This window comes from Nycticebus coucang, chromosome 9 (genome assembly GCF_027406575.1).
Source record: "Nycticebus coucang isolate mNycCou1 chromosome 9, mNycCou1.pri, whole genome shotgun sequence".
NCBI lineage: Eukaryota > Metazoa > Chordata > Mammalia > Primates > Lorisidae > Nycticebus > Nycticebus coucang.
The window spans coordinates 61,966,149-61,989,119 of NC_069788.1; the positions used below are offsets into that span (position 1 = coordinate 61,966,149).

A 22,971-nucleotide genomic window follows, 5' to 3' on the forward strand; every position below is an offset into this window, starting at 1 on the left:
TATTGTCTCAATTTCGGTCCGCAAATCCACAGGAATTGTTACCTGGTATTTAGACTAAAGGAAGAGGCTGAGATCAGCTCAGATTGGTCAGGGCTCACCTGTGTATTCTATTTTAGGAAGACTTCATTTTACCTTTATATGATAATCTACTCCTTCCTCCCTTCTCCTTTAAGAAAACCGTTTCCCTAGTACAAGGACCCGTCGGGGCACTCGATGTGCAGTTCATGCTATATTGTAATCATCTGTTCGTGACTTTGGATTTGGTCATCTCCTGAGCCCAAGCTCTGAGGAGCCACTCATTGTTATTCATCTTAATGTCACCAGGAATGTGGCACAGCGCCTGAAACATGGCAGGTGCTTCATAAATATGAAGTGCTACAGTAAATAACTAATAAGGTAGAAAAGTGCTAAGTATCATAAAAATAGCAGAGATTTTAAGAAGCACTATGGAGCTTCTGAGAGAGACAAGGCTACCGTCCAGCGTGGGGTAGGCATGGTGACAAACTGAGATCAGGGAAGCGTCCTGACCAAAGACTGTTTCTATAGAACTCGGAGTATGGACAGGACTTGACACATGGAAACCAGAGGAAGAGGCTTCTAGGAGCTGGGGAGGTGAGTGTTGCTGTTAAAATACATAAATGAAATAGAATTGCTGACAGTCACATGGGAACCTGCAGATCCATATTAGTATGGTCTTTCAAGGCATAGACCTTCTGACCCTAGACATTTGTTTAGGAAACTACCACTGCTCAGAAAAACGTCTTTTAAGATTGCCTTCAGATCCATTTACAAAAACACACACCACATAATCACTCATGCCTTTGTACTCTGTTCCTTTCCAACTGAAAAGAGTGTTAGTTAAATCAATTTCTCTCCAAAGAAGGTCTCAATGGATTCTGGCCATTTGAAAAGATAAAATTGATATTTATTAGAGACACAGCCTATCACCCCGGGTACAGTGCCCTGGTGTAATAGCTCACAGCAACCTCAAACCCTTGGGCTTGGGCAATCCTCTTGCCTCAGCCTCCTGAGTAGATGGGTCTACAGGTGCCCACCACTACACCTGGCTTCTTTTTCTATTTTTAATAGTGATAAGGACTCAAACTCCTGAGCTCAAGCAATCCACCTGCCTCAGCCTCCCAGAATGCTAGGCAGGAACCACTGTGCCTGGCCATAAAATTGCCTTTTAAAGAAGGATGATTTGTCTCAGCACCTGTAGCACAGTGGTTACAGTGCCAGCCATACACACTGAGGGTTCAAACCTGGCCGAGGCCAGCTAGACAACAGTGACAGCTGCAAGAAAAAATAGCCGGGCATTGTGGTAGGCGCCTTAGTCCCAGCTACTTGGGAGGCTGAGGCAAGAGAATCGCTTAAGCCCAGGAATTTGAGGTTGCTGTGAGCTGTGACGTCACGACGCTCTATTGAGGGTGACAAAATAAAACTCTGTCTCAAAAAAACATAGAAATAAAGAAGGATGATTTGCTACTCCTTACTGTCCTCAAAAGGATGGGCCAGTGAGATGGGCAATTCACTCAGCTGTGGCAATGACCACTGAGAGGCTCTGTTTCAGGAAGCTGGAGGGACCAGCAATGAAGGCTGGAAGGCTGAACCCAGAGGTGTGGCACCTCAGTGACGAACGAGAACCCAGGGGTGTCACCTCCAGCCCAGGCACCCCAGTTCTGCTCTGGGAAGTTCTTCCTCCTGCTGCTTCCCGATGTTGCTGAGAGGGGCTGGTAGAGAAGAGGGGCAGCAGACATCTTCAGCTGCCCCATGGCCTTTGACACCAGATACATCAAGGAAACTTTTTTTTTTTTTTTTTGAGATGGAGTCTCACTATTTTGCCTTTGGTAGAGTGCCATGACATCACAGCTCACGGCAACCTCAAACTCTTGGGCTTAAGTGATTCTCTTGCCTCAGCCTCCCAAGTAGCTGGGACTACAGGCACCCGCCACAACCCCCAGCTATTTCTTTATTGCAGTTGTCATTGTTGTTTTAGGTGGACTGGTCTGGATTTGAACCTGCCAGCCTCGGTATATGTGGCTGGCACCATAACCACTGTGCTCTGGGTACTGAGCCTACATCAAGGAAGTTTTAAATGAACACATCTTCCCAGGGTGATGGTTTTAAAAAATCAGGAACGTGTATTAACTTGCTACTCTCAGGTTAAGAGAGCTTGAGTTCTTGGTGTATGTAAAAGTTCAAGTAAATAAAATAATCTTGACCATTAAAGTAGACGCTTTTAAAAGCTACTACTGTTTTGATTTACCGAGAGAGAGATTTATTGATAAGCTTATTTATACATGCTTATCAACTGATACTAAGACTCAAAGGTATTTATGAGATAACAGAAACAGTTCTAAATATAAAACACTTACTTACAGCTTCACAGTACACTAACTTTTAACGAATGTGTATGAAATTATAGGTATTTGATAGTTTTCAACCTAAACTTGCTCTACTGGGATATACCACAAATTAAAATAAAATCCACAAACAATCCCAAAACTTCAAAAGGCAGACATTGAAGCCAAAAATAATAATTCATCAAATTACACAACTGGTCCATAAATAATCAGGACATTGGAACAAGAAAACTTACTCCTTAATGCTATAAAATTGAATCTACCTCAGAGCCTCTGCTCTCTGAAGGTCACCAATCCCACAGCGACAGTGGCTGATTTCTCCAATTCTTTTTCTGTGTGTGTGTGTGTGTTTTTTTTTGGCCGGGGCTGGGTTTGAACCCGCCACCTCTGGCATATGGGACTGGCGCCCTACCCGCTGAGCCACAGGCGCCGCCCGATTTCTCCAATTTTTGTTCTCCTCCGGCTACCCCCACGGGTATCAGTGGCCAGTCTCTGAGCTCTGTTCTTCTAGTTTTCTTTCTCTCTGTTCCTTCTTTATCACCTTTTTAGATTTGCGCCAGTTTCTGAATAATGGAGTCCCCAAGGTTTTATCCTTGCTGTTACTCTCTTTTCACTGCCATCCCATCTATTTAACTGTCATCTCTAGGCACGTGACTCCCAACGGGTCCGCCTGGGTCTACCCCTTCAGTGAGCTCCAGCCCTGCACCCCTCCTTCCAACTCACTGCCCCATCTAGATGGACATCTCTCTTGCATCTCAAATATAGTACAGCCAAACCATTGTTATTTATTCATGTATCATAATTAAACCTGCTGCCTGACGGCTGAAACTGTTGCTTAAATATCATGCCTGGTGTGTGCTTGGTAACATGGCAGATACCCAACAAGTGGTTATTAAGTAAGCAAAATTCTAAATAAATAAACCAGTAAAAATGATTGATCTCCCTGTAACGACTCCTTTGGCCCACTTCAATACATTAGAGCAGTGCTTTTCAAACTTTAATGTATATATAAATCACCTGGGTAATCCTATTAAAATGCAGATTCTTATTCAGGACAGCTGTGGTGGGGCCTGAGCATCTGCATTTCTAAGCAAGTGCCCAGGTAGCTGTTGGCCCAAGAAGCCACTGCCCTACTGTCAGGGTCCCACTCTGAGAGCAGCGTCTGCTGAGACCTGTGGAAACTGGCAGTGATCAACTGAAGAAATATAGAGTTATAAGCAGCAGTAAAGAAAGACAAGAGGCACTGAGTAGAATAAAATGTGGGTGCCAGGGGTCCATTGCCCGTCGTGGGATTCCAGCAATGGCCCAGAGTGTTTGCTCCACTCTGATTTTATTGAAGTCTATTTTCCCAGAGGGTAAGATGAGGGAGGGATCAAAGATGTCAGCAGTTTCTTGGATTGATCATATCAGCTTCTATTGTTATTATAATTCACCTTAAGGGTAGCCTTCAGTCATCTGAGATCTGAGCCTTGCATTGGGATAGCCTCCTACTTGAGGTCACACACACAGATTTCTAGGGAGGTGTAAAGCTCCACTAGTTCTCTGTGGAGTAAAACTCCATCAGCATTAATCTCCTCTGAGGAATCGGTGGAAGGGAGGCATTTTCCTCCCATCACCACCATAAAGGACTTTCCTCTGCTGAAAGGGATATAAGCTCTTTTGCCTTTATCTCAGAGCTTGATGCAAATCTCCACAATGGGTATCTACTTTGCCTGTTTAATGGCAGGAAATGCCCAGAAGATTTATATTTTTCTAGGACTTATCATAGACTTTTCTATGGTTATTATTCTCCTCAGAGTGCTCACAGACCCAGCAGGGTGTTTGTAAGGCTAGAATTTCAGAAAAGGCAAGATGCTTGCTAGCAATTGCTAGGTTAAACGTAAACTAGCTAACTTTTCTTTGTTCTGATTCACTCAGCTTACTTTTCAGTTTTCCTCTTTTTCTGGGGCTGCTTTTCCTTTCCTCATGAATGGGGTCTTCAGTCCCCATTCTCCCAGCACCCTACACTTGGGCCATCCCTTCTATGTTCTTCTGGCCTATGTAAGTGTCCCGCTGTGTGCCGTTTTCTAGCACGCCACTCCCCTGTTCTATCGTGGCACACTGTTTATGCATTCTTCAGTTAGAACGTGAGTTTCCTTCCGTGGACACGAATTGTGACCACCATGTCCTATATCCATCTTTTCAGCACTTTGCCCAGAACTTGGTGCCGAGTAGGAGCTTAAGCAACATCAGTTTAATTATGTGGTCTCACCAAGGCTGCATGATCTCACAGCCATTTCTGATCCAACTTTATTATATGTGTGTTTGGGGCTCCTTTATTAGTTGACAGCAGTTCTAATCTGCACTGAGCAACGTAGATCTCTTCCATAAAAGAATGAACGTCCATGGCTATCAAAAGCCCCAAAAGGCAGCTAGAGATATACTGTAATCAGGTGAACAGTGAAGCTGAGGTCCTGCATACTGGCGAGCGCTGCTCTAGGGGAAGGTCTGTGGAGGAGATCAGGGAGCATCTGAGGCTCTGCCCGTTCTCTCTGACAGCCTTAATTAACCCAAGTTGTGCATTTGGTACAAGTTCTAACTGAAAATTGGAACAGTCTTCTCTTGTAAATAGCAAGAGGAAGCCAGACAGGCCAGGGAACTGAAAACTTACAAGGTATATGCCTGGACAAAGTCTCCATCAGTTATAAGAAAAGTCAGGATACCCTCTTGCTGAATTTTAATTTGATCTAAAGTAAACTGTTAAACTTTCACTTTGTTAATGGACGTTTGGCCTTTACATAGAGAAAAAGGAGGAAGAGAAATATGTGTATGTACGTGGAGGAAAAGAAATCATCCTAAAGTGTCTTGCTTTGAAGAATGAAACTCTACCTTGCGTATAATTTTAACCACCCTAAACTACTTGCATTTTCTTGGAGGTCCAGGGAAAGTTCAAATGAATAACAATTAGTGTTTAGGATGTACTTTTAAAACATTATTAACATTGGCTGCCCTATGACCAGCGATCAGCGCGTGCCGGACTTCCGGAAGAGCTGTGCCATGACCTGCGATTGACGCCAGCCGGACCTCCATAAGAGCTGTGCCGCGACACATGAATGGCACCCACTGGACCTCCGTAAGAGCTGCGCTGTAATCCAACACTGCTGTGACCCATGACCCACGATGGTCACCCACCGGACCCCGGTAAGAGCTGTGCTGCGACCCGTGCCCTCCGGGTCTCCGCATGTCCTGACCAGGAACTCTAAGAGCTGCACAACACAGCATCCTCTCCTCCCTCCTGTACCCTTCTTGCCTCCACACCAGCCTGCTTGTCAGCCAGGGACTCTGGTAGCCGTGTGCCCTCCAGAGCCCTCCCTGTCTCTGCATGGAGCCCTTCTCCTGGCCAGAGACTGCTGTGCCAAAGTCACTGGGCGCCAGGCACCAGTGTGCACCCAGAACCATGTGCACCACCCCCCGCCCTGTTGCTGGATCCGGGTGTGTCACACTCTGGAGCTGCTCCCACGACCAGAACTCCCTGGCTGGGGCAGCTCCAGAGGAGCTACATAGGGTCACTCCCTACAAAGATCCAGCAACAATAGAGTGATCCCGCTGGGGTCTAATCTTGGAGAGACACCTCCCCAACTCTGAGGACGGCCAGAGGCAACGGTGAAAAACAATCATGAGGCAAAATCAATGGAAATACTCTGGCAATATGAATAATCACAGTAGATCAACTCCTCCAAGGAACAATGGGGCAGACACAGCACAAGATCCCATGCACAAACAAATAGCTGAGATGTCAGAAATCGAATTCAGAATCTGGATAGCAAATAAGATCAAATTAGAATTCCAAGCACTAACTCAAAAGATGTCTCAAGAATTCAAAGACCAAATGACCAAAATATTTGGCAGATTGAGACAAGAAGTTGCATCCCTCAAAGATCTGAGAAACACAGTAGAATCTCTCAGTAACAGAATGGAGCAAGCAGAAGAACGGATTTCTGACATGGAAGACAAAGCTTTCGAACGCTCCCAAACTCTCAAAGAGGAAGAGAAATGGAGGGCAAAAGCAGATCACTCTCTCAGAGAGCTCTGGGATAATCTGCAGAAAACCTATATTCATCTTATAGGGATCCTCGAAAGTGACAAAGTGGCTTCACAAGGCACAGAGTCTCTTCTCCATGAGATTATGAAAGATAATTTTCCAGACATGCCAAGAGATTCTGAAATATAGATAGCAGACAGTTTCAGAACTCCAGCATGACTCAACCCAAATAAGACATCCCCCAGACACGTTATAATCAATTTCACTAAAGTTAATATGAAGGAGAACATTCTGAAAGCAGCCAGAAGAAAGAAAAACATTACCTACAAGGGGAAGAATATTAGAATAACTGCAGATCTCTCTGCTGAAAGCTTTCAAGCTAGAAGAGGGTGGTCATTGACTTTTAATCTCCTAAAAAAAAATATCTTTCAACCCAGGATCCTGTACCCAGCTAAACTGAGTTTCATTTATGATGGAGAAATTAAATACTTCAATGACATTCACATGTTGAAGAAATTTGCCATAACAAACCAGCTCTCCAGAAATTCTCAGACCTATCCTCCATAAAGACCAGCATAATCCTCCACCACAAAAGTAAACCCACCCAGAAAATTTTGATCAAATTCCAACTTCCACAATCGCAAAAGGATTAAAAATGTCCACCGGACTCTGGAGAGGCTTATCAATATTCTCAATTAATGTGAATGGTTTAAACTATCCTCTAAAGAGGAACACAGGTTGGATGACTGGATACAAAAACTCAAGCCAGATATCTGCTGCATACAAGAATCGCATCTTACATTAAAAGACAAATATAGACTCAAGGGGAAGGGATGGTCATCTATATTCTAGGCAAATGGAAAGCAGAAAAAAGCTGGCATTGCAATCTTGTTCGCAGACACAATAGTCTTTAAACCAACCAAAATCAGGAAGGATAAGGATGGACACTTCATATTTGTTAAAGGTAATACTTCATATGATGAGATCTCAATTATTAATATTTAGGAACCCAACCAGAACGCACCTCAATTTATAAGAGAAACTCTAACAGACGTGAGCAACTCAATTTCCTCCACTTTCATAGTAGTTGAAGATTTTAACACCCCTTTAGCAGTGCTGGATAGATCCTCCAAAAAGAAGCTAAGCAAAGAAATTTTAGATTTAAACTCAACCGTTCATCATCTGGACATAACAGACATCTACAGAACATTTCATCCCAACAAGACTGAATACACATTCCTCTCATCAGCCCACGGAACACACTCCAAAATCGACCACATCCTAGGCCATTCAAAAAATAGAAATTATTCCTTGCATCTTCTCAGACCATCATGGAATAAAAGTTGAACTCAACAACAGGAACCTGCATACTCATACAAAAACATTGAAGCTAAACAACCTTATGCTGAAGGATAGATGGGTTATAGACGAGATTAAGAAGGAAATCACCAAATTTGGGAACAAAACAACAATCAAGACACGAATTACCAGAACCTCTGGGATACTGCAAAGGCAGTCCTAAGAGGGAAATTTATAGCCTTGCAAGCCTTCTTCAAGAAAACGGAAAGAGAGGAAGTTAATAACTTAATGGGACATCTCAAGCAACTGGAGAAGGAAGAACACTCCAACCCCAAACCTAGCAGAAGAAAAGAAATAACCAAAATCAGAGCAGAACTAAGCAAAATTGAAAACAAAAGAATTATACAACAGATCGATAAATCCAAAAGTTAGTTTTTTGAAAAGATCAATAAAATAGATAAACCTTTGGCCAACCTAACCAGGAAAAAAAGAGTAAAATCTCTAATTTCATCAATCAGAAATGGTAAATATGAAATAACAACAGACCGCTCAGAAGTTCAAAAAATCCTTAATGAATATTACAAGAAACTTTACTCTCAGAAATAGGAAAATCTGAAAGAAATAGACCAATACCTGGAAGTACACCACCTACCAAGACTTAGCCAGAATGAAGTGGAAATGTTGAACAGGCCTATATCAAGTCCTGAAATAGCATCAACTATACAAAATCTCCCTAAAAAGAAAAACCCAGGACCAGATGCCTTTACGTCAGAATTCTACCAAACCTTTAAAGAAGAACTAGTACCTATATTACTAAACCTCTTCCAAAATATAGAAAAAGAAGGAATACTATCCAACACATTCTACGAAGCAAACATCACCTTGGTCCCTAAACCAGGGAAAGACCCAACAAGAAAAGAAAATTATAGACCAATATCACTAATGAATATTGATGCTAAAATACTCAATAAGATCCTAACAAACAGAATCCAACAACACATCAAAAAAATTATACGCCATGACCAAGTGGGATTTGTCCCAGGGTCTCAAGGGACAAATATACGTAAATATTTGGTTCAATATACGTAAATCTATAAATGTAATCAGCACACAAATAAACTAAAAAATAAAGACCATATAATTCTCTCAATTGATGCAGAAAAAGCTTTTGACAATATCCAGCATCCCTTCATGATCAGAACACTTAAGAAAATTGGTATAGAAGGGACCTTTCTTAAACTAATAGAGGCCATCTACAGCAAACCCACAGTCAAGACTCTCTGTTCCGCCTGTGCCCAGTGCGCTCTTGGGTTCCATGCTGCCACCCTTGACATGCTGCGCTGTGGCCTGGCCTGCGAGTGCTGCAGGTGGATCCTGCTGCTGCTCCTGCTCAGCGGGATCGCCTTACACATCATTGCGCTGTCCAGCCGGGGCTGGCTGCAATCCAGCGACCACATCCAGATATTCTCACTGTGGTGGAAATGCTTCCACGAGGGTAGCTACAGTGGGTCCTACGAAGATGGCTGCCAGAGCGTGATGGACTACACCTGGGGAAGAGCAGCCGCCACCATGCTCTTCTGTGTCTTTATCATCCTGGTGATCTTCTTCATCCTGTCCTTCTTTGCCCTCTGTGGACCCCAGATGCTTGTCTTCCTGAGAGTTATTGGAGGCCTCATGGCCCTGGCTGCTGTGTTCCAGACCATCTCACTGATAATTTACCCTGTGAAGTACACGCAGACCTTCAACCTTCATGCCAACCCCACGGTCACCTACATCTATAACTGGGCCTACGGCTTTGGGTGGGCAGCCACCATTATCCTGATCGGTTGCTCCTTCTTCTTTTGCTGCCTACGCAACTACCAAGACGACCTTCTGGGCAATGCAAAGCCCAGGTACTTCCACCCACCCGCCTAACATGGGAGCCAGAGTGGAAGAAAATCATTGCTGTCAAATGATTTCCAGGGAACCAAACTGTTTCCTCCAGCCTACTTTGTATCTATGTTTTGGCAGTGTTCATAATATTAAATAGTCAAAAATGCTAAAATAATTTAGGAGAAAATGTTAATTAGTGTTACAGTTTCATATTCACCTTTTATGTATGTGTACTCATGCCATGCTGATATTTCTTTATATCTCTCCATAACATTTATATTGCACTTGTAAGAGAATATGAACACGAAACTTATCATTTGATAAGGTGAAAATGGGAAGTGTTCCAAGATTTAATAATCTGATCAAGTTTTTGTTCATTTCCACACAGAATGGACTGGGTGTAGTAGGGTAAGAAGAAAACTGATATAATTGGTAAAAAGTGTCAGTGACCAAACATTCTAAAAGAACTGCAAAAAAAGTGCGTGTGTGTTTTTTTTAAGCCTTTCGCTATTTAAAGAAGCAAAATAGTTTCCTAAATGCATATCAATTGGTGATAATTATAGTTAATATTCTGAATAATTATGTTTTTGCTAAGCTTCATGTTGTGCTGAATATGTCATCTAGGAAAGTATTGTTTCATAGTCAAAGCCTGTTGCAATAGTAAGGCCTTTGTAATGGTGAAATGTTAAAATGAAATTCTCTCTTTTAAATTTCTTTATGGGGTTAAGGTGTGGGAAAATGCTGTTATTAATACATCTGTATCGTTTTGTGTCTATATGTTCAGAACCAGCATTGACTTGATTGAAAGATGGACGGGGTCTAATACATCATGACTGATAGCTCTGATTATATTGTATAGTAAAGCATTAGGACAGCCATTCCTATCACTGAAGTTCCATTAAAACCATCTGAAGAAGTGGCTTGATTTGTTTAAATATCAGGTTTAACTGGGCTCTCATCATGTAGACACAGCTTCTGATAGAAGGCAGCTATAAACAGAAACTACATGTAATTAAAAACCCGGTCTTCCAGTCCCAGCTACTTGGGAGACTGAAGCAAGAGAATTGCTTAAGCCCAAGAGTTAGAGGTTGCTGTGAGCTGTGATGCCATGGCCCTCTACTGAGGGTGACATGGTGAAACTCTGTCTCCAAAACAAACAAACCTCCCCACCCCCCAAAATAATGCCTGGTCTTCCTGGGTAAACACATATAAAATGTCTGATGTAAAACATCAATAGGAGAATTCAGGGATGTGAGTTTCTCTGAATGACATATGATTTGTGTAATTTTTTTAACATTTATACTTACATAATGAAAACCAACTCAGTTATCTATCAAATTACTATTTTGTAAGTTGCGGAATAAACAATTGAAGTTTTCCTTATGCATTTTTCCCAATAAACCAGGTATACCAAAACAAACAAACAAACAAACACACAGCCAATATCATATTGAATGGAGTTAAATTGAAATCATTTCCACTCAGATTGGGAACCTGGCAAGTTTGCCTATTGTCTCTATTGCTCTTTAACATTGTAATGGAAGTTCTAGCCATTGCAATTAGGGAAGAAAAGGTGATCAAGGGTATCCACATAGGGTCAGAAGAGATCAAACTTTCACTCTTCGCAGATGACATGATCGTATATCTGGAAAACACTACGGATTCTACTACAAAACTTTTAGAAGTGATCAAGGAATACAGCAATGTCTCAGGCTACAAAATCAACACCCATAAATCTGTAGCCTTTATATATACCAAGAAGAAGCCAAGAATAGCCAAGCTGAAAAAACAGTCAAGGACTCTATTCCTTTCACAGTAGTGCCAAAGAAGATGAAATATTTGGGAGTATACCTAAAAGGACGTGAAAGATCTCTACAAAGAGTACTATGAAACTTTAAGAAAAGAAATAGCTGAAGATGTTAACAAATGGAAAAACATACCATGCTCATGACTGGGAAGAATCAACATTGTTAAAATGTCTATACTACCCAAAGCAATATATAATTTTAATGCAATTCCTATTAAAGCTCCATTGTCGTATTTTGAAGATCTTGAAAAAATAATACTTCATTTTATATGGAATAAAAAAAAAACTTGAATAGCCAAAACATTACTCAGAAATAAAAACAAAGCAGGAGGAATCACGCTACCAGACTGAGACTGTACAATAAATCGATAGTGATTGAAACAGCATGGTACTGGCACACAAAAACAGAGAAGCAGATGTCTGGAACAGAATAGAGAACCAAGAGATGAATCCAGCTACTTACCGTTATTTGATCTTTGACAAGCCAATTAAAAACATTCAGTGGGGAAAAGATTCCTTATTTAACAAATGGTGCTGGGTGAACTGGCTGGCAACCTGTAGAAGACTGAAACTGGACCCACACTTTTCACCATTAACTAAGATAGACTCTCACTGGATAAAAGATTTAAACTTAAGACATGAAACTATAAAAATACTTGAAGAAAGTGCATGGTAAACTCTTGAAGGAATTGGCCTGGGTTAATATTTTATCAGCCCAGGCAATTGAAGCAGTATCAAAAATACATTACTGGGACGTGATCAAGCTAGCTTCTGTACAGCCAAGAACATAGTAAGTAAAGCAAGCAGACAGCCCTCAGAATGGGAGAAAATATTTGCAGGTTATACCTCCGATAAAGGTCTAATAACCAGAATCAACAGAGAAGTCAAACGTATTAGCAAGAAAAGAACACGTGACCCCATCTCAGGGTGGGCAAAGGACTTGAAGAGAAACTTCTCTGAAGAAGACAGATGCACGATCTATAAACACATGAAAAAAGTTTATCATCCTTAATCATCAGAGAAATGCAAATCAAAACTACTTTGAGATATCACCTAATTCCAGTAAGAGTAGCCCACATAACAAAATCCCCAAACCAGAGATGTTGGCATGGATGTGGAGAAAAGGGCACACTTCTACACTGCTGGTGGGGATGCACACTAACACATTCCTTCTGGAAGGATGTTTGGAGAATACTTAGAGACCTAAAAATAGACCTGCCATTTGATCCTATAATTCGTTTACTAGGTTTATACCCAGAAGACCAAAAATCACAATATGACAAAGACATCTGTACCAGAATGTTTATTGCAGCCCAATTCATAATTGCTAAGTCATGGAGAAGCCCAAGTGCCCATCGACCCAAAAATGGACTAGCAAATTGTGGTACATGTATACCATGGAATATTATGCAGCCTTAAAGAAAGATGGAGACTTTACCTCTTTCATGTTTACATGGATGGGGTTGGAACATATTCTTCTTAGCAATGTATCTCAAGAATGGAAGAAAAAGTATCCAATGTACTCAGCCCTACTATGAAGCTAATGTATAGCTTTCATATGAAGGCTATAACCCAACTATGGCACAAGAATATGGGCAAAGGGCCAAGGGAGGGGAGCGGAGGGAGGAGGTTAAGATGGAGGGAGGATAGTGGATGGGGCCACACCTACGGTGCATCTTAGAATGTGCACAAGCGAAACCTACTAAATGCAGAGTACAAATGTCTATATACAATAACTAAGAAAATGCCATGAAGACTACATTGAACAGTTTGATGAGAATATTTCAGATTGTATATGAAACCATCACATTGTACCCCTTGATTGCACTAATGTACACAGCTATGATTTCACAATTAAAAAAAACATTATTAATATCAACAACTCTATCACCATTACATAGGATGTTATGTACATTCATCATGGGTAGTTTTATTCTACTGTACAAATGCTTATACCCTATTTGTTCTCTAAAGTAATTCAGAAATACATGAAAGAACAGAACTCCATCAACAAATTTAACACCATGACGTTAATGAAATAATCATATTTATTCTATTCATGGAATCCCTTTCACAACCTTTTCCTGACCAGATCCACACAAAACAGAGTATTAGTAGTTTGCATGTTGATCTGGACAATTCTTAGAAAAAATAATCAATTATTTCAGTAATTATGAGTGTAGAGTCTACATCATAGTCTTAACTGATTTGAAGGAACTGCCAATGAAAATTACGGATCTGACCAACTGCAAGGGATGATAACTAATAGTGTCACTACAGGGTTTGTGCCCAAAAGTCAATTTATTCAACACTTACCACTGAGGGAAAGGCATAAATTAATGTGAAAATGAGTTCTCAGGAATGAAACTAATTAAAAACTCCAAGTAATTTCTGGTGTAGAGTCCTTCTAGTTCTCAGCTGCCTCCATGTCGAAGAAAAGCTCATAGAAATGACAAGATTGCATTTGCCAAGTAAATGTAACAAGAAATTCCAGAAAGATTACTGCACAGCTGCTTCGCTCCCCAAAGCACCCCACCCCAGCCAGCACAGTTGTATACACGCATGCGCACACACACACATACACACACTTTCCTAGACTCTCTTCCAATCACCATCCTGAAAAGTCATTGGCATCAAAAGTTTTACATTTCGCAGGGACAACTGGATGGGGCAGCAGTTGTCTGATACAGCTGTAATCTGGAGGCCAAGGGTAGGAGGTGGGAGCAGAGAAGTTCAGCTCCAACTGTTAACTCAGGAGAACGATGGTTTCTTAGAGCTACCAATGGAAACTGAGCATGCTATTGGTCAGTAAAAACCCCACAGAGTGCAAATCTTAAAATCTGATTTGAAAATAGAAGAGAACAACAATTACTCAAAATACTGGAGATGTTACGTTGTCATAAGCTTTTAGTGGTGCAGGCAGGAGTATTATTATACACTGTGTCCATTTAGATGGAATTCTTTTCCTTTGGAACCCTCTGAATACTATGGTATCTGCCAACAGCAACATCAGACCTTCCTGCATTCTATCCTGACCCTTAGCATTTTATAAATTCATAGTTTTCACATAGTTGTGATCAGTGGACAAATAAATGGGATAATATTGTCTATTTTTTCTTCCCAAAGGCCCATTTGATCAGATAATTCTAATAGCCCTTTTCTTTTTCTTTGCAAGAATGCCATGATTCTGGCTGTAATTGTTCTATGTTACGTTTTGCTAGTATGTGTGTATTTTGATGGACCACAGTCAGGAGAAATTAGTCTGAGTGACGCTATGGATTATGCTTTGGAATCTTTAGATAGTTTTTAATAACTTAAAAGAGAAATTTAATTTTTAAATTAAAGAATATGATTTTTATAATACACTTTTTAATAGTTGTCCCCCAACCCTTAGAAGGAGGGAACAAAAATGTCAGGAAATATATTTCTATGGGTATGTCTTAAGCTTGTCCAAAGATTTTGTACATATAATGCTATTTCTGTGTCAATATTTTCTTTTTTTTTGGCCGGAGCTAGGTTTGAACCTACCACCTCTGGCATATGGGACTGGCGCCCTACTCCTTGAGCCACAGGTGCCGCCCAATATTTTCTTATTATCATTTCTCACTTTTAATATCCGATCAAAATTTTATCATTTCACTCTTAGATTAAAGAAATGCAGGAGGTGCTCTCCTTTTGCCATTCTGAATAGAACTTTCCCATGGAGTATTAGGTGCTCCATAAGTAATAGCTGTCATTATCATGGCAACGTGGATCATTTATGTTTTGTTTCATGTAACACTTTTTTTTTTAATTTCTTTTTTTTTGTGGTTTTTTTTTTTTTTTTTTGGCTGGGGCTGGGTTTGAACCCGCCACCTCCGGCATATGGGACCAGCGCCCTACCAGCTGAGCCACAGGCACCGCCTTGCTCTGTCTCCCAGACCGGAGTGCAGTGTCACTGCAGCCTTGAACTCTTGGGCTCAAGTGATCCTCCTATCTCAGGCTTCTAGAGTGCTGGGATTACAGGCGTGAGTTACCATGCCTGGCCAGAACTTAAGTTTTATAGCATATTTTTCTAAATGTGAGATGTGATCCATTAGTGGGGTCATAAAATCAACTTAGTGAATCCCAGCCAATATTTTATATAAGATGATGTAAAATAAAAAAAAAAATCATAATGCATTGAACAGAGTAAGAAAAAAGTATTATTTTATGAAACTTGTTTTAGTATTACAAGTAGGGGGTGTGCATGAGTGTATGTAAAATGTATTTCTTTCTATTTTGTCTCTAAAAGCTTAACAGTCACTGTTACAAAACATGTATTTCTAATGAGCACAATGATGTAAGTATTCACTTCGGAACAAAGGAAAACAACTACTTATTTTTTTCTATAATTAATAATGAATTCCCTTTTATATTCATAAACACAATTACTCAAAAGTGTTCAAACCACTTAAAAGTAATTTTATATTCAATTTTCCATGGGTGCCATTAGAGAATTAATATGCTAGCATTTATTGACATTATTTTCCACAAGTGGATCCTCATTCTTCTTTCATTTATATACTGTGATGTAATAACAGATCCAAGGACTTTAATTTTCATTTTACTATTCTCTAATGATGAACTATCTCCATGGCAAAAGTGTGACATGACCCTTTATGGCACATTGATCTACAACACAACAGTATCTCACTGGAAATGGATGAAAAAGAATTACAGTGAGTCTACACTAATACCCACCCATATCCATACACACTCTTCATTTTTTTTTTTTTTGAGACAGAGTCTCACTTTGTTACCCTTGGTAGAGTGCAATGATTGCATAGCTAAAACTCCTGATTCTCAAACTCAAACTCCTGATTCTCTTGCCTCAGCCTCCCAAGTAGCTGGGACTATAAGCACCTGCCACAATACCTGGCTATTTTTAGAGACAAGGTCTCACTCTGGCTCAGGCTGGTTTCAAACCTGTGAGCTCAGGCAATCCACTCGCTTTGGCCTCCCAAGTGCTGGGATTACAGGCGTGAGCTACCATGCCCCGCCCTCACACTCTTCATCATTGAAACCCTTCACATGTTTATGAACAGTCTTCTCAAAAGTCATAGTGTGTAAAAAAAAAAATATTAAAAAAAAAAGTCATAGTGTGTGCAGATGAAAAAGATCAACTCAGTTGCATCTTAACATTGTGCATTTTAGTGCTATGAAAAAAACAGAAAAAGTGAAAAATAAAAAGAAACATTGGTCTTGAAAGGTCCATGTTAAGTGTTTGTACAGTGTTGGGGAATGGATAGAGATGTCTCACAACCCCTAGAAAACTCAAAAACTCTGCCTTATCATTAAAAACTGACATCAACATCTAGAAGAGAGGTTGGCTGAGGTGCTGGCTGGGTTATGGATATCAGGACAGCAAGAATTCTCCCTTTGAATGGCATTTATAAATACACTGCTTCATTAAAGGTAACATTAATTTCTGATGGAAAAGAGTTTTCATGGGAAGCAAATGCAGAAACCCAAAAGGGCAAAGGGGACTCTGAGAGTCCCCTCCCTCAGGATTTGGTTCAAACCATTTACTGACTATGCTAGGGGGCTGGAAACAGAGACCAGTCTCCAGTCAAGTGGGAGAGTCCAAAAAACACACACACAGAAATCACAATTCCATTCGCTAAGGGTTATAACTGAGGTGTACTCAAGATACAAGGGAGGCACAGAGGAGAAGCCCCCCAACCCAGATGGGAGCTGACAAAGATCAATGAAGTTTCTTAAAGAGGGGATGATGTTTGAGCAGAATTGTGGAGAAGAGGCAGGGATGCTCCCCCTGGGGAATTCTGATTGTACAGCATGATATATGTTTAAGACATTGCAATAAAGGTTAAACTATGTGAGTTCAGCAAATTTTAAACCAACATCAATTTCATTTGGTTCAATGTAAGCACTGCATGTGTTCAGACACCACAAGTAGCTAGGGACTGTGGGGACGCAGTGAGACATGGGAAAAGGATAGAAAGCTAAAGCAGCCATGCCCAGATCAACCCTTCATGTGGGAATTAAAGTGGAAAGAGACCCAGGTTGGGATTTTATCCTGCTAGTAAGATACCAATCAAAGTACTGCATTGCCTTGGTCTTCAAAAATACTATCCATAAACTTTGGACCATCAAAAGAGAAACTAAGAACATTTTAAACATGGATGGAGCTGGAACATATTCTTCTTAGTAAAGTATCTCAAGAATGGAAGAAAAAGGGAGTGAGAGCAAGATGGCGGCTGAGTAACAGCTTCCCTGCAACTGGGCACCAAGAGTCTGGGGAGATAAGACTCCAGGCATCCCTGGCTGGTGGGATCTGCTTATAATCATCCCTTTGAGCATACAGGGAGTCAGTGAGATACTTCTGGACCCCAAGAGGAGGACAAAAACAGTAAAAAACTGGCAAGTGGTTGCGTGTGTTCAATCGGTCTAATCCCGCAGGCAGCTGTCAGTACAGCAGCAGTGAGACTGCAAACCGGAAAGGCCTTACCTGTGAACTGTTTTGGCATTTTTGGACTTGGCACTCAGTTGAACTGCCTTGGGGAGAGCTTGACCAGGAATGCGGAGAACTTTGGGCGTTGTCTAGGGCCCCAGACTGAGCCTCTGAGCCGGATGGAGCTAATAGTTTTTAGCTGTGGACCGCAGGGAGCCATTGGGAGACAACTGCCAAAGCAAGCTCCACCCTCAGGGTCGCAGAGCAAGGATAGGGCGGGAGCTAGTAATCTAGTGACTGAGCAGCCTAAAGGCAGGGCCTGAGCTGCCTTACAGCCTTAACCCTCAGGGGCAGAGTGAGACTGGTTTTGGAACACTGGATAAGTGGATAGCCACTCCAGCAGTGATCCCAGCAACAAGCACTTTCCTGAAAGCTTCTGCTTAGCCAAGTTTAGAACTTTAAAGTGCCTTTTAAGAGGGTTGAAGAGAGATTTAGGGTCTCCACCCTGTGGGGTTGAGAAATCATCAGAGGCCTCCAGTCCTATCAGCATTGTGATTAACATCTCATACCCCAGAAGATGACCTGTTGCCCAGACAATATTCAACAAGATATATATGCTGCTTTGTTTTTGGTTTGTTTGTTGGTTGGTTTATTGTTTATTTTGTTGTTGTTGTTTTGTTTTTTAATTTCTTTTTTTTTTTTTGAGACAGAGCCTCAAGCTGTCTCCCTGGGTAGAGGGCCATGGCATTACACTTCACAGCAACCTCCAACTCCTGGGCTTAAGTGATTCCCTTGCCTCACTCTCCCTAGTAGCTGGGACTACAGGCATCCGCCACAATGCCCGGCTATTTTTTGGTTGCAGCCATCATTGTTTTTTGGCAGGGCCAGGCTGGATTCAAACGCGCCAGCTCAGGTGTAGGTGGATGGCACCTTAGCCGCTTGAGCCACAGGCACCAAGCCTCTTTTTTAATTTCAACCTTTTCCATACAGATTTTTTTCTTTTCTTTTTCTTCTTTCTTTTCTTTCTCCATTTTTCTAGTTTAAATACAATTTCCCATTGCTGCCTTTTTCAATAATTAGAACTTCAATTTTGCTAGTGTTTCTACCCCTATTATTTGGTTTTTCACCCAATTTTATCCCATGAATTTTTCTGTTTCCTTGTTTTGGTTTGATTTATAGCATTTTTGTCTTCCCTCTCTACTTGGTGGAGGTGGGGTACTGTGTCCAATCAGGTTAGCAAAGAACTGCTGACATCAAGGGAACCACCCAACTGGGCACCCCTAGAGGTTGAAGTTTTTTAAGGTTGTGTCAAAGTACCCTACTGTACACCTATACTGCTCTGTCTCCCTCTTTCTGTGCCTCTCTTCTTTTTGTCAATATTCTCTTTTACCCACCCTCTCTCCTTTATCTATTTTCTTTTCTTTCTTCTTCTTTTATTCCTCCTTGCTCTTCAACCTTCTCATCCATCTGGTCCTGAACCAAAAGGACTCATCGAAACCTTCATCCACAGGCACAGGAACTTAAAGAGCAAGAGGAAGTGAAAGGAAAATTAGGGCAAGGAAATAGATAAAATAAATCACTCATGAGGAAGAATCAGCAGAAAACTCCTGGCAACGTGAAGAACCAGTCCTCAGTAACACCTCCAAGGGACTGTGAGGTAGCTACTACTGCAGAAGATTCCACCTATAAAGAAATGTTACGAATGACAGAAAGGGAATTTAGAATACACATGATGAAAACAATGAAGGAAATGATAAAAACAATGAAGGAAACTGCTAATAAAGTGGAAAATAACCAAAAGGAAATCCAGAAACAGAATCAAATAAGAGATGAATGATATGAAGAATATAGAAAGGATATAGCGGAGCTGAAGGAACTGAAGCAGTCAATTAGGGAACTTAAAGATGCAATGGAAAGTATCAGCAACAGGTTAGACCATGCAGAAGAAAGAATTTCGGAGGTAGAGGACAAAGTTCTTGAGATAACTCAGATAGTTAAAGAGGAAGAAAAGAAGAGAGAGAAAACAGAACGTTCACTGTCAGAATTATGGGACTTTATGAAGCATTCCAACATACGAGTTATGGAATCCCAGAAGGGGAAGAAGAATGCCCCAGAGGAATGAAGCCATACTAGAGAGTATTCTAAATGAAAATTTCCCAAATATCACCAAACATTCTGACACACTGCTTTCAGAGGGATATCAGACACCAGGTCACCTCAACTCTAACCGAGCTTCTCCAAGACACATTGTGATGAACCTGTCCAAAGTCAAGACAAAAGAAAAGATTCTGCAAGCTGCCAGAAGTAAGCACCAGTTGACCTACAGGGGCAAATCCATCAGAGTGACCGCAGACTTCTCTAATGAAACTTTCCAAGCAAGAAGACAATGGTCATCTACCTTTAATCTACTTACACAGAACTATTTTGAGCCCAGAATTCTATACCCTGCTAAGCTAAGCTTAAAAATTGACGGAGAAATCAAATCATTTATGGATATACAAACATTGAGGAAATTCACCACAACAAGACCCACTCTACAGGCAATATTTCAACCTTTTATACACACTGACCATCAGAATGAATCAGCAGCAAAGTAAGAACTCAGAAATTAAAGGACAGAACCTAACTTCCGCATTGATGCAAAAGATAAAACTAAGCAATGGACTCTCACAAAATAAGATGAATAGAACACTACCACACTTATCAATTATCTCAATAAATGTTAATGGCTTGAATTCATCACTGAAGAGACATAGATTGGCTGACTGGATTAAAAAACACAAGCCATCCATTTGCTGTCTGCAAGAAACACACCTGGCTTCAAAAGACAAATTAAAACTCCAAGTCAAGGGTTGGAAGACAATTTTTCAGGCAAATGGAATTCAGAAGAAAAGAGGAGTTGCAATCTTATTTTCAGATCATGTGGATTTAAAGCAACTAAAGTCAAAAAAGACAAAGATGGTCACTTTATATTGGTCAAGGGAAAAATACACAAGAAGACGTTTCAATCCTTAATATTTATGCACCCAATTTAAATGCTCCCAGATTCTTGAAACAGACCTTACTCAGTCTGAGCAATATGATATCCTATAATACCATAATAACAGGGACTTTAACACTCCTCTTACAGAGCTGGACAGATCCTCTAAACAGAAATTAAACAAAGATATAAGAGATTTAAACGAGACCCTAGAACAACTGTGTTTGATAGACGCATATAGAACACTCCATCCCAAAGGTAAAGAATACACATTCTTCTCATCACCCCGTTGAACATTCTCCAAAATTGATCACATCTGGGACACAAAACGAATATCAACAGAATAAAAAGAATTGAAATTTTACCTTGTATCTTCTCAGACCATAAGGCACTAAAGGTGGAACTAAACTCTAAAAAAAAGTTCGACCCCACACAAAGGCATGGAAATTAAACAACCTTCTGTTGAATAACAGGTGGGTGCAGGAAGAAATAAAACAGGAAATCATTAACTTCCTTGAGCATAACAACAATGAAGACACAAGCTACCAAAACCTGTGGGATACTGCAAAAGCAGTTTTGAGAGGAAAATTTATCACTTTAGATGCCTACATTCGAAAAACAGAAAGAGAGCACATCAACACATCAAGAGAGCACATCAGCACATCAAGAGAGCACATCAACAAACTCACAAACCATCTTATGGTATTGGAAAAAGAAGAACAATCTAAGCCTAAACCCAGTAGAAGAAAAGAAATCTCCAAAATCAAATCAGAGATCAATGAAATTGAAAACAAAAGAATCATTCAGAAAATTAATGAAACAAGGAGTTGGTTTTTTGAAAAAATTAATAAAATAGATAAATGATTGGCCAGACTAATGAGAAATAGGAAAGTAAAATCTCTAGTAACCTCAATCAGAAATGATAAAGGGGAAATAACAACTGATCCCACAGAGATACAAGAGATCATCTCTGAATACTACCAGAAACTCTATGCCCAGAAATTTGACAATGTGAAGGAAATGGATCAATATTTGGAATCACACCCTCTCCCTAGACTTAGCCAGGAAGAAATAGAGGTCCTGAACAGACCAATTTCAAGCACTGAGATTAAAGAAATAATAAAAAGCTTCTAATAAAAAAATGCCCTGGTCCAGAAGGCTTCACACCAGAATTCTATCAAACCTTCAAGAAAGAGCTTATTCCTGTACTGCAGAAATTATTCCAAAAAATTGAGGAGGAAGGAATCTTCCCCAACACATTCTATGATTTAAACATCACCCTGATACCAAAACCAGGAAAAGACCCAACCAAAAAGGAGAATTTCAGACCGATTTCACTCATGAATATAAATGCAAAAATTCTCAACAAAATCCTAGCCAATAGATTACAGCTTATCATCAAAAAAGTCATACATCATGATCAAGTAGGTTTCATCCCAGGGATACAAGGCTGATTTAATATATGCAAGTCCATAAACGTTATCCACCGTATTAAGAGAGGCAAATATAAAGATTACTTGATCCTTTCAATAGATGCAGAAAAAGCATTCGATAAAATCCAGCATCCTTTTCTAATTAGAACACTGAAAAGTACAGGCATAGGTGGCACATTTCTAAAACTGATTGAAGCTGTCAATGACAAACCCACAGCTAATATTTTACTGAATGGAGTAAAACTGAAAGCTTTTCCTCTTAGAACTGTAACGAGACAAGGTTGTCCTCTGTCACTTTTACTATTCAACATAATGCTGGAAGTTCTAGCCAGTACAATTAGGCAAGACAAGGAAATAAAGGGAATCCAAATGGGAGCAGAGGAGGTCAAACTCTCCCTCTTTGCTGACGACATGATCTTATACTTAGAGAATCCCAAAGACTCAACCACAAGACTCCTAGAAGTCATCAAAAAATACAGTAATGTTTCAGGATATAAAATCAATGTCCACAAGTCAGTAGCCTTTGTATACGCCAGTAACAGTCAAGATGAGAAGCTAATTAAGGACACAACTCTCTTCACCCTTGTTTCAAAGAAAATGAAATACCTAGGAATATACCTAACGAAGGAGGTGAAGGACCTCTATAAAGAAAATTATGAAATCCTCAGAAAGGAAATAGCAGAGGATATTAACAAATGGAAGAACATACCATGCTCATGGATGGGAAGAATCAACATTGTTAAAATGTCTATACTTCCCAAAG

The 22,971-nt window shown here is 40.4% G+C and overlaps 2 protein-coding genes across 3 annotated transcripts in view; one reads left to right on the plus strand and one right to left on the minus strand.

Annotated features, from left to right (window-relative positions):
• CAP2 (cyclase associated actin cytoskeleton regulatory protein 2) overlaps positions 1-22,971 on the minus strand; it is a 187,813-nt gene that overhangs the window by 43,640 nt on the left and 121,202 nt on the right. The window lies entirely within an intron of this gene.
• On the plus strand, positions 9,016-9,597 carry LOC128593877 (p53 apoptosis effector related to PMP-22-like). Its single transcript, XM_053602231.1, has one exon. It carries the CDS (start codon positions 9,016-9,018, stop codon positions 9,595-9,597), a length of 582 nt encoding a protein of 193 aa, XP_053458206.1.